This window comes from Oncorhynchus clarkii, chromosome 9 (assembly GCF_045791955.1).
Source record: "Oncorhynchus clarkii lewisi isolate Uvic-CL-2024 chromosome 9, UVic_Ocla_1.0, whole genome shotgun sequence".
Taxonomy (NCBI): domain Eukaryota; kingdom Metazoa; phylum Chordata; class Actinopteri; order Salmoniformes; family Salmonidae; genus Oncorhynchus; species Oncorhynchus clarkii.
In genome coordinates, this window is record NC_092155.1 from 16,083,578 (window position 1) to 16,096,788 (window position 13,211).

The window sequence follows — 13,211 nt, forward strand, 5'->3', positions numbered from 1 at the left end:
ATATATCAATACCTAATAACTTATTTTCTGTTAGTTATTATGCTCGTCAGCTAGTAGTCACTTGGAAACTAGTATTGCTATATGTATTTGACTTTCCCAAAGATATATTATTGTCCACACAATGAAATATTCTTTAGTGCAGTCACTTTAACCTATAACCAGGGTCACTTTCTGTTCAGTGAGAGTGTCAAAGGCCTTTGCTCTCCAGATCGTTAATCTGGCCCAGTTGTCAAAGTTTCAAGCTTTTATTAAGTCACTCTGTTTTTGTCTTTATACACATTATTACAATTCAATGGTTCTACAGTACCAATACATCAATAATGCTCAATCAATCCTTAATGCGCTATGCTATGCCAAATAATATTGCAAATATAATTCGCTTAACACACTTCTTATAACTCTTAAACAAAGCAAATAGCCATATATTTACCTTAAAGCTCTATTCCCTTGGTCCTTCCCGAAACTGCTCTTTATAAGAGTACTAATATTTTCGCAGCCTCCGCTGTTTATAATACTATAATTTATTATTTAGTCTGAATTTCCTATGGTTACACTTTTTACTGCCTACTGTTTAGATATTGATTCCCTTTTATCGACCCTTGGCTACTACGAGGCTTACTTATTTCTGGGCTTTTTCAAACTTGCCAAACTGCAATTGTCAATGACACACGAAAGATGGAACTTGCTGCTCCCAAGAGTTCTCTACGCCTCGCGCTGTTGACGGGTGAAGTTCTCTCTTTCACAACTTTGTTCTCTTATTCTTTTTAAGTGGTGTGAGCTTCCAGTGTACAACACAATTCTTAAGATATACCAGTCAATAGTTTGCTCGTGCCTTGATGTCAAAGTAGGCAATACAAACAGAGTATAGTATAGAGTATAGAATCTGATGATTCTCTATGATGTCCAAATCATATGGGTTGAGGATCATGCCTAGGCACTGATCTCTCCTCCTTTTATACCTCTTTTAGACACTCAGTTAGGGGGAAGATGTTCGGGAGTGCAATCTATCTTAACACAGTGTGCCATTACATTATGTCCTTGCCACTTTTCTTTGCCGCGTGCTCAAGATTATGTAGCACTTAGTCCAATGTTAGTTCCTTCAGCACTGATGCCCATAAGTATTCTTCCGTTGGGGGCGTTGGTTTGGTAGGTCTGTTCATACCACTCCTCCTCAGTCTTCCTGTAGGTTGGTTCATGTTTAATGCCCAGTACTTGTAGTTCCGGTGCATTTGGCTCCCTCTGCTGGTCGCATGCTGTTGTGGCAGTTTCTTATTTTATTCCCCAGTCAATAGTTGTTCTTAGAGCCTATAAATGTGGCTCTGGATCTGGACTGGGCACTGAGGGAGGGGTCTGATCTTTTTGGGCTTTTGCCACATGAGTGAGTGTGTTTGTGTGTGAACACTAATAAACGGATATAGTAAGCCTTAGATTGAAAAATAAATAATACATTCATGTAAATTAAGATTGTTTCATGCTTTTTTGTGTTTTATACCTTATTGATAAAACAGTTTAAATGCTCATTAGTAAATGGTACTAAATTAGGATTGCAGGACATGGTGAGTCAGTGGCCATTTAAACTACCACAAAACGTCCACGCTGCCACTTGTTGTAAACGGATGAAGAACAGGGCTAGGGGAATTAATGTACATTGTTTGTTTACACTGACATTGTTAACAAACATTGTCATAAAATAACAGTATATTTTGTGCTATGATGGGATGTGACAGTTGTGACAACCTGAATTTCACATGATCTTATGAGAAGTTACTGTGATAACATGTGACAACATCTAAAAGCAACATAAGATCAAATTAAACTACACAAGTGAAAATATTTGACAACATGTGAAAACATGATCTCATGTGAAGTAAATGTGACATGGAGATGCAACATTTCAACATGTAAAATGAAACTACACATGACAACATTTTCACATGTAAAATAGCAAATTAGATTTTCACATGTGAAAGTTGTGCAATTCACGGTTACTAGTCCAACGCTCTAACCACTAGTCTACGCTGCCATACCAGGCTGTGATGCAGCCCGACAGTATGCTCTCGATGGTGTTCCTGTAGAATACTGTGAGGGCATTCAGGAACCGGACAAATTGAATCAGCCACATGAGGTTAAAGAGTCGATGTTGTGTGTTATTCACCACGGTGTCCGTGTAGCTTTACCATTTAAGCTCCTCGGAGAATTGTACGCCAAGGAAATGTACATTTTTGCCGTTTTCACGATGGCCCCATTGATGAGGATGCCTGGTTCCTCCTGAAGTCCACAATGAGCTCCTTTGTTTTGCTGACGTTGAGGGAGAGGTGGTTTTCCTGGCACCACAGTCAGAGTGCCTACCTCCTCCCTGTAGGCCATCTCGTCGTTGTTGGTAATCAGGCCTTCTACTGCCATTTCATCAGCGAACTTGATGATGAGTTGGAACTGTGTGAAGCCATGCAGTTTTGGGAATACAGAGAGTAAGGGAGGGGACTAAGTACACATGCTTTTGGGGCCCCACGTGTTCAGAATCAGTGTGGAGGAGGTAATGTTGCCTACCTTCACCAGCAGAGGGCAGCGTGTCATTTAGTCCAGGACCCAGTTGCATAGGGAGGAGTTCAGTCCCAGGGATTTGAGATTTCTGGTGAGCTTAGACTGCACTATGGTATTTAAGGCTGAGCTGTAGTTGATGAACAGCATCCTCACAAATACACTCCTCTTGTCCAGGTGGATGAGGGCTGTGTGCAGTGAAATGGCGATTTGGTCGTCCGTGGATCTGTTGGGCTGTAGGGGGGGGGGGGTGATTGAGTCTTTGAAAAGCCTCTCGAAGCACTTCATAATGACGGAAGTGAGTGTTATGGGTCAGTAGTCATTCAGTTCAGTTACATGGTTTCACACGTGAAATTATATTTCACAAATGCAAAACATGGACATTTCAAACGTGAAATCATGTTTTTTCTGTAACGATAAGCTGAGGCAATTAAAAGTTATACTGTTCAAGGATGAATAGCTATTAATCTATGTAGAAATCAGAGATTGCACCTTTAAATTAAAGTACAGGACAGATTTGGTAATCAGTAACCTGAATATGGCATGTTTTTATTTATTTCAAGCTAATATTGGTGCAATGTGACTTTCTTTGTTTTAGTGCTGAATACAACCATCAACTCTGGACACTCTGAAGATGATGATGGTAGATATTTGTTCACTTCATCAAGCCTCCATCTCTTAATGCTTCATCCTATTTCTTTATTTGTGAATTTTAAAGTTGATTTTGTCTGGACATGTTTTGAGTGTCTCAAAATAACATGTGTAAGGGAATTGTATCATGCTGGTTTGATTGTGTGTCGAAGGCTGTTCTGACCATACACCCCAACAGCTCCCAGATATTCAGTGGAGAGTCTGTCACTCTCAGATGTGACATACAGGGGGAGGAGTCACTGACTAGAAATACACATGGAGAACACCCAGTCCAGATCAATGCCTCCGTTCTTATAACCACTTGAAAGTGGGCCTCATTTAAAGGATGCTGTTTAGTTGTTTTAAAAACATATGTTGTATGTTTCTGCAGCTCTGCTCAAAGCTACACTGACTGTAGAACCAAACCCTGTGTTCCCTGGAGAGACAGACGTGTTCAGAGTAACTGATTCTGACAGTATCTGGAACTATCAGTGGTACAAAGACAGGAAAGATAATGTACTACCCCAGTATGTCAGACACACTATAACAGGAGACACCCTCACCATCAGCACTCGGCGGTCCCGTTCTGTGCGCTTGTGTGGCCTACCATATTGCAGCCGTTGTTGCTCCTAGACGTTTCCACTTCACAATAACAACACTTACAGTTGACTACAGTTAGCTCTAGCATGGTAGAAATTTGACAAACTGACTTGTTAGACAGGTGGCATCCTATGACGGTGTACAACTGTTTCTACAGCTCTGCCCACGGCCTCAGTGAAGATAGTCACTCCACAGGGTCTCCTTTACCCTGGAGAGACAGTCAGTCTGCAGTGTGACATATCAGACTACACAGAGTGGACGTACGGCTGGTTCAGAGACAACCATCACCTTCCCAGTCAGACCAGTAAAGCCATAGATATCACCATTCCCATCACTCAGACTGGTCAGGTTGGTCAGTACAGATGTGAGGGGCTGAGGACAGATCGGCCACAGATGCCACAACCCAGTGATGTCGTCACCATCAGTGTCACTGGTAAGTTCACTATAGTCAGTATCACTATAACAATGTAATTTGAAACAGATACTCATGTATCCAGTTTGGAACGCAGTAGTTAGTATTTCAACCGAGGACAGACAATTTTTCTTGTGTGGCCTACCACATTGCAGCCATTGTTGCTCCTAGACGTTTCCACTTCACAATAACAACACTTACAGTTGACTACAGTTAGCTCTAGCATGGTAGAAATTTGACAAACTGACTTGTTAGACATGTGGCATCCTATGACGGTGTCACATTGAAAGTCACTGAGCTCTTCAGTAAGGCCATTCTACTGCCAATGTCTGTCTATGGAGAGTGCATGGCTGTGTGCTTGATTTTATACACATGTCAGCAACTGGTGTGGCTGAAAAAGCCGAATCCACTAATTTGAAAAGGTGTCCACATACTTTTGCATATATAGTTTATATGTTAGTTTATATAGTTTATATGCATATATAAGTTTATATTTCGCAATACGAAACATGTCCCAGTCCACGTGGTGGAAGCAGTCTTGGAGTGTGGAGTCAGCTTGGTCGGACCAGCGTTGGACAGACCTCAGCGTGGGAGCCTCTTGTTTTAGTTTCTGTCTGTAGGCAGGGATCAACAAAATGGAGTCGTGGTCAGCTTTTCCGAAAGGGGCCGCCCCCAGGTGGTGAGGGTAGGCAACAACATCTCCTCCCCGCTGATCCTCAACACTGGGGCCCCACAAGGGTGCGTTCTGAGCCCTCTCCTGTACTCCCTGTTCACCCACGACTGCGTGGCCATGCACGCCTCCAACTCAATCATCAAGTTTGCGGACGACACAACAGTGGTAGGCTTGATTACCAACAACGACGAGACGGCCTACAGGGAGGAGGTGAGGGCCCTCGGAGTGTGGTGTCAGGAAAATAACCTCACACTCAACGTCAACAAAACTAAGGAGATGATTGTGGACTTCAGGAAACAGCAGAGGGAACACCCCCCTATCCACATCGATGGAACAGTAGTGGAGAGGGTAGCAAGTTTTAAGTTCCTCGGCATACACATCACAGACAAACTGAATTGGTCCACTCACACAGACAGCATTGTGAAGAAGGCGCAGCAGCGCCTCTTCAACCTCAGGAGGCTGAAGAAATTTGTCTTGTCACCAAAAGCACTCACAAACTTCTACAGATGCACAATCGAGAGCATCCTGGCGGGCTGTATCACCGCCTGGTACGGCAACTGCTCCGCCCTCAACCGTAAGGCTCTCCAGAGGGTGGTGAGGTCTGCACAACGCATCACCGGGGGCAAACTACCTGCCCTCCAGGACACCTACAACACCCGATGTCACAGGAAGGCCATAAAGATCATCAAGGACATCAACCACCCGAGCCACTGCCTGTTCACCCCGCTATCATCCAGAAGGCGAGGTCAGTACAGGTGCATCAAAGCTGGGACCGAGAGACTGAAAAACAGCTTCTATCTCAAGGCCATCAGACTGTTAAACAGCCACCACTAACATTGAGTGGCTGCTGCCAACACACTGACACTGACTCAACTCCAGCCACTTTAATAATGGGAATTGATGGGAAATGATGTAAATATATCACTAGCCACTTTAAACAATGCTACCTTATATAATGTTACTTACCCTACATTATTCATCTCATATGCATACGTATATACTGTACTCTATATCATCGACTGTATCCTTATGTAATACATGTATCACTAGCCACTTTAAACTATGCCACTTTGTTTACATACTCATCTCATTTGTACATACTGTACTCGATACCATCTACTGTATCTTGCCTATGCTGCTCTGTACCATCACTCATTCATATATCCTTATGTACATATTCTTTATCCCCTTACACTGTGTACAAGACAGTAGTTTTGGAATTGTTAGTTAGATTACTTGTTGGTTATTACTGCATTGTCGGAACTAGAAGCACAAGCATTTCGCTACACTCGCATTAACATCTGCTAACCATGTGTATGTGACAAATAAAATTTGATTTGATTTGATTTGATTTGACTCCTAAACTTCATGTTTGAACATAAAGGAAAACATTTATATAGAGGTTTCATCTTTGTATCTGTGCCATTATGGTGTCTGTTTCAACACGGGCAGCACATCTACATGTTAATGTTGCATGTGCCATAATCTACCAACTATGTTACAGAGGACCACCATGTGGGTAGTGGACACTTCAGGAAAAAGAGTAGAGTTTTGAGATGTATAGACAACAGGGAGGTTCCAACCCTCCAAGACCCCAAACATTGACATACATTTGACCAAAACACTACTACTACTACACACTTCTCTTCTGTACTGTACCCTACACTATTGTACTGGGCTGTACCCTACTCTATTGTACTGTGCTGTACCCTGAACTGTACCCTACTGTATTGAACTGTGCTCCACTGAACTGTACCCTACTCTATTGTACTGTACTCTACTGAACTGTACCATACTCTGTTGTACTGTACTCTACTGAACTGTACCCTACTCTTTTGTACTGTGCTCTACTGAACTGTACCCTACTCCATTGTACTGTGCTCCACTGAACTGTACTCTCTATTGTACTGTACTGTACTCTACTGAACTGTACCCTACTCTACAATACTGTACTCTACTGAACTGTACCCTACTCTACAATACTGTTCTCTACTGAACTGTACCCTACTCTATTGAACTGTGCTCTACTGAACTGTACCCTACTCTACTGTACTCTACTGAGCTTTACCATACTCCACTGATCTGTACTCTACTGTAGTTGAGTTGAATGTATTGCACTGTGCTCTACTGCACTGTACCCTACTTTATTGTACTCTTCTCTTCTCTACTGTACTGTACCCTACTCTATTGTACTGTGCTCTACTGAACTGTACCCTACTCTATTGAACTGTGCTCTACTGAACTGTACCCTACTCTACAGTACTCTACTGAGCTTTACCATACTCCACTGATCTGTACTCTACTGTAGTTGAGTTGAATGTATTGCACTGTGCTCTACTGCACTGTACCCTACTTTATTGTACTCTTCTCTTCTCTACTGTAGTGTACCCTACTCTATTGTACTGTGCTCTACTGAACTGTACCATACTGAACTGTACCATACTCTATTGTACTGTGCTCTACTGAATTGTACCCTACTCTATTGTACTATACTCTTCTGAACTGTACCCAACTCTACTGAACTGTAACCTACTCTATTGTACTGTGCTCTACTGAACTGTACCATACTGAACTGTACCCTACTCTATTGTACTGTGCTGTACCCTACTCTAACATACTGTGCTCTACTGAACTGTACCATACTGAACTGTACCACACTCTATTGTACTGTGCTATACTGAATTGTACCCTACTCTATTGTACTATACTCTACTGAACTGTACCCAACTCTACTTAACTGTAACCTACTCTATTGTACTGTGCTCTACTGAACTGTACCATACTGAACTGTACCCTACTCTATTGTACTGTGCTGTACCCTACTCTAACATACTGTGCTCTACTGAACTGTACCATACTGAACTGTACCACACTCTATTGTACTGTGCTATACTGAATTGTACCCTACTCTATTGTACTATACTCTACTGAACTGTACCCAACTCTACTTAACTGTAACCTACTCTATTGTACTGTGCTCTACTGAACTGTACCATACTGAACTGTGCTCTACTGAACTGTACCCTACTCTATTGTACTGTGCTCCACTGAACTGTACTCTCCTCTATTGTACTGTACTCTACTGAACTGTAACCTACTCTACGATACTGTGCTCCACTGAACTGTACTCTCCTCTATTGTACTGTGCTCTACTGAAATGTACCCTACTCTATTGTACTGTGCTCTACTGAACTGTACAATACTCTGTTGTACTGGGCTCTACTGAACTGTATCCTACTCTGTTGTACTGTACTGTACAGTACCCTGCGCTACTGTAATGTACTCTACTGAACTGTACCATACTCTATTATGCGGTGCTCTACTGAACTGTACCCTACTCTATTGTACTGGGCTGTACCCTACTCTATTGTACTGTGCTGTACCCTACTCTATTGTACTGTACTGAACTGTACCCTACTCTACTGAACTCTACTTGAATGTATTGTACTGTACTCTACTGAACTGTACCATACTCTGTTGTACTGTACTCTACTGAACAGTACCCTAATCTACTGTACTGTACTCTACTGAAATGTACCACACTCTATTGTACTGTACTCTACTGAACTGTACCCTACTCTATTGTACTGGGCTGTACCCTACTCTATTGTACTGTGCTGTACCCTACTCTATTGTACTGTACTGAACTGTACCCTACTCTAGTGTACTGTACTGTACAGTACCCTGCTCTACTGTACTCTACTGAACTGTACAATACTCTGTTGTACTGTACTGTACCCTAATCTCCTGTACTGTGCTCTACTGAACTGTACCCTAATCTCCTGTACTCTTGTTGAACGTATTGTACTGTGTTCTATTGAACTGTACCCTACTCTATTGTACTGTGCTCTACTGAACTGCACCATACTGAACTGTACCCTACTCTATTGTACTGTGCTCTACTGAACTGTACCCTACTCTATTGTACTGTGCTCTACTGAACTGCACCATACTGAACTGTACCCTACTCTATTGTACTGTGCTCTACTGAACTGTACCCTACTCTATTGTACTGTGCTCTACTGAACTGTACCCTGCTCTACTGTGCTCTAGTTGAATGTGGTGTTCTGTGTTCTGCTGATCTGTACCCTACTCTATTGTACTATACTCTACTGTACTTGTACCCTACTCTACTGAACTGTACCCTACTCTATTGTACTGTGCACTACTGAACTGCACCATACTGAACTGTACCCTACTCTATTCTACTGTGCTCTACTGAACTGCACCATACTGAACTGTACCCTACTCTATTCTACTGTGCTCTACTGAACTGCACCATACTGAACTGTACCCTACTCTATTGTACTGTGCTCTACTGAACTGCACCATATTGAACTGTACCATACTCTATTGTCCTGTGCACTACTGAACTGTACCATACTCTATTGTCCTGTGCACTACTGAACTGTACCCTACTCTATTGTACTGTGCTCTACTGAACTGCACCATACTGAATTGTACCATACTCTATTGTACTGTGCTCTACTGAATTGTACCCTGCTCTACTGTGCTCTAGTTGAATGTGGTGTTCTGTGTTCTGCTGATCTGTACCCTACTCTATTGTACCCTACTCTACTGAACTGTACACTACTCTATTGTAGTGCACTCTACTGAACCCTACTCTATTTTACTGTACTCTACTGCACTGTACCCTACTCTACTGTACTCTACTGAACTCTACCATACTCCACTGATCTGTGCTCTACTGTAGTTGAGTTAAATGTATTGCACTGTGCTCTATTGCACTGTACCCTACTCTATTGTTCTCTTCTCTACTGTACTGTACCCTACTCTATTGTAGTGTGCTCTACTGAGCTATACCCTACTCTACTGTGCTCTACTGAACTGTACCCTACTCTATTGTACTGTACTCTACTGAACTGTACCCTACTCTATTGTAGTGTACTCTACTGAGCTGTACCCTACTCTACTGTGCTCTACTGAACTGTACCCTACCCTATTGCACTGTACTCTACTGAACTGTACCCTACTCTGTTGTACTGTACTATACTGAACTGTACCCTACTCTATTGTGCTGTACTCTACTGAACTGTACCCTACCCTATTGCACTGTACTCTACTGAACTCTACCCTACTCTATTGTGCTGTGCTCTACTGTACTGTTCCATACTCCTTTGTACTGTGCTATACTGAACTGTACCATACTCTATGTACTGTACTCCACTGAACTGTACCCTACTCTGTTGTACTGTACTATACTGAACTGTACCCTACTCTATTGTGCTGTACTCTACTGAACTGTACCATACTCTATTGTGCTGTACTCTACTGTACTGTTCCATACTCCTTTGTACTGTGCTATACTGAACTGTACCATACTCTATTGTACTGTACTCCACTGAACTGTACCATACTCTATTGTACTGTACTCCACTGAACTGTACCCTACTCTACTGTACTCTTGTTGAACGTATTGTACTGTGTTCTATTGATCTGGATCCTACTCTATTGTACTGTGCTCAACTGTACTGGACCCTACTCTATTGCACTGTACCCTAATGACTGAAATGTACCCTACTCTATTGTACTGTACCCTAGGTCGAGGTCAGGGCTCTGTGCAGGCCAGTCAAGTCCTTCCACACCGATCTCGACAAGCCATTTCTGTATGGACCTCGCTTTGTGCACGGGGGGCATTGTCATCCTAAAACAGGAAAGGGCCTTCCCCAAACTGTTGCCACAAAGCTGAAGCACAGAATCGTCTTGAATTTTCTCTTTTTTTTATTTAAGTCAGTTAAGAACAAATTCTTATTTTCAATGACGGCCTAGGAACAGTGGGTTAACTGCCTTGTTCAGGGGCAGAACCAAAGGTTTTTCCCTTGTCAGCCATTGGATTCGAAATTGTGTGCTGTAGCATTAAGATTTCCCTTCACTAGAATTAAGGGGCCTAGCCCAAACCATGAAAAACAGCCCGAGATAATTATTCCACCTCCACCAAACTTTACAGTTGACACTATGCATTCGGGCGGGTAGCTTCCCCTGACATCAGCCAAACCCAGATTTTTCCATCGGACATCACTCCAGAGAAGGTGTTTCCACTGCTCCAGTGTCCAATGGCTGCGAGCTTTACACCACTCCAGCCGACGCTTGGGATTGCGCATGGTTATCTTATGCTTGTGTGCAGCTTCTCTACCATGGAAACCCATATAATAAAGCTCCCGACAAACATTTATTGTGATGAGTTTGCTTCTAGAGGCAGTTTTGAATGCAGTAGTTAGTGTTTCAACGGAGGACAGACTATTTTTACGCGCTCCGCACTTCAGCACTCGGCGGTCCCGTTCTGTATTCTTGTGTGGCCTACCATATTGCAGCCGTTGTTGCTCCTAGACGTTTCCACTTCACAATAACAACACTTACAGTTGACTACAGTTAGCTCTAGCATGGTAGAAATTTGACAAACTGACTGGTTAGACAGGTGGCATCCTATGATGGTGTCACATTGAAAGTCACTGAGCTCTTCAGTAAGGCCATTCTACTGCCAATGTTTGTCTATGGAGAGTGCATGGCTGTGTGCTTGATTTTATACACATGTCAGCAACAGTGGTGGCTGAAAAAGCTGAATCCACTAATTTGAAAAGGTGTCCACATACTTTTGCATATATAGTTTATATGTCTAAAATAATAGTTACCGTACTACTTACTGAAGTCAGATCATACTTTGGAAAGATTGTTGCTCTGACTGCATTTGTCTTTATATACATTTATGTAAATTCTAACTGAATGGAATCAACATATGTAAAATATACTTTTATCACAATGTTACAGCATCAGCTGAATTACCAGGCATGTATCCAGATGTTTTGTGCATTATTTTCACAGCTCTTCCCAAAACTACTCTGACTGTGAAGCCAAACCCTGCATACACTGGAGAGACAGTTACTCTGATGTGTTCAGTGACGTATGACAGTAGATGGAACTATCAGCGGTACAAAGACTGGAATTATAATGTAGTGTCCCAGTCTGTCAGACACACTAGAACAGGAGACACCCTCACTATCAGTAGAGCTGCTGAGTCTGACCAGGGTCAGTACTGGTGTGAAGGGAACAGAAAGTCTAGACCCACATCTTCACAACCAAGTGATCCTGTCACTCTCACTGTAGAAGGTGAGTTACTTTGTGTTTTTTGTCATAAAGATGGACACTATTTATATTGTGTCAGAATTCTTAGTTAAAGAATTGGGACAGTGTTGTTCTGTGAAGTCTCCAAACTCCAAAGCAATAACAAACATATTGTTAATTAGTTTATTACATAGTAATTGTTTATACACATAGTGTATTTCTATTGAGAGGAGTCTGTCCCAAACACTGACTCCTAAACTTCATGTTTGAACATAAAGGAAAACATTTATATAGAGGTTTCATCTTTGTATCTGTGCCATTATGGTGTCTGTTACAACACAAGCAGAACATCTACATGTTAATGTTGCGTGTGCCATAATCTACCAACTGTGTTACAGAGGACCACCATGTGGGTAGTGGACACTTCAGGAAAAATAGTAGAGTTTTGAGATGTATAAACAACAGGGGGTTTCCAACCCTCCAAGACCCCAAACATTGACAAACATTTGACCAAAACACTACTACTACTACACACTTCTCTAATGTACTGTACCCTACTCCACTGTACTGTACTGTACCCTACTCCACTGTACTCTACTGTACTGTGCCCTACTCTATTGTACTCTACTGTACTGTACCCTACTATATTGTACTGTGCTCTACTGAACTGTACCCTACTCTATTGTACTGTACTCTACTGAACTGTACCCTACTCTATTGTACTGTACTCTACTGTACTGTACCCTACTCTATTGTACTCTACTGTACCCTACTCTACTCTACTGTACTGTACCCTACTCTATTATACTCTGCTGTACTGTACCCTACTCTATTGTACTCTTCTGTACTGTACCCTACTCTATTGTGCTGTGCTCTACTGAACTGTACCCTACTCTATTGTACTGTACTCTACTGAACTGTACCCTACTCTATTGTACTGTACTCTACTGAACTGTTCCCTACTCTATTGTACTGTGCTCTACTGTACTGTACCCTACTCTATTGTACTGAACTCCACAGAACTGTACCCTCATCTATTGTACTGTACTCTGCTGATATATACCCTATTATGTTGTACTGTGCTCTCCTGTACTGTACCCTACTCTATTGTACTGTGCTCTACTGAACTGTACCATACTGAACTGTGCTCTACTGAACTGTACCCTACTCTATTGTACTGTGCTCCACTGAACTGTACTCTCCTCTATTGTACTGTACTCTACTGAACTGTACCCTACTCTACGATACTGTGCTCCACTGAACTGTACTCTCCTCTAT

General features: G+C 42.2%; 1 protein-coding gene across 1 annotated transcript in view; it reads left to right on the top strand.

Moving 5' to 3' along the window:
• The first annotated feature begins 3,933 nt into the window (after positions 1 to 3,933).
• The window catches only part of LOC139417473 (leukocyte immunoglobulin-like receptor subfamily A member 4), a 38,083-nt gene continuing 28,805 nt past the window's right edge, over positions 3,934 to 13,211 (top strand). The window contains exons 1-2 of the mRNA XM_071166755.1: positions 3,934 to 4,201; positions 11,694 to 11,978. Coding sequence (XP_071022856.1) covers positions 4,162 to 4,201; positions 11,694 to 11,978 — 325 coding nt within the window. The 5' untranslated portion in view covers positions 3,934 to 4,161. The remainder of the gene's footprint in view (positions 4,202 to 11,693; positions 11,979 to 13,211) is intronic.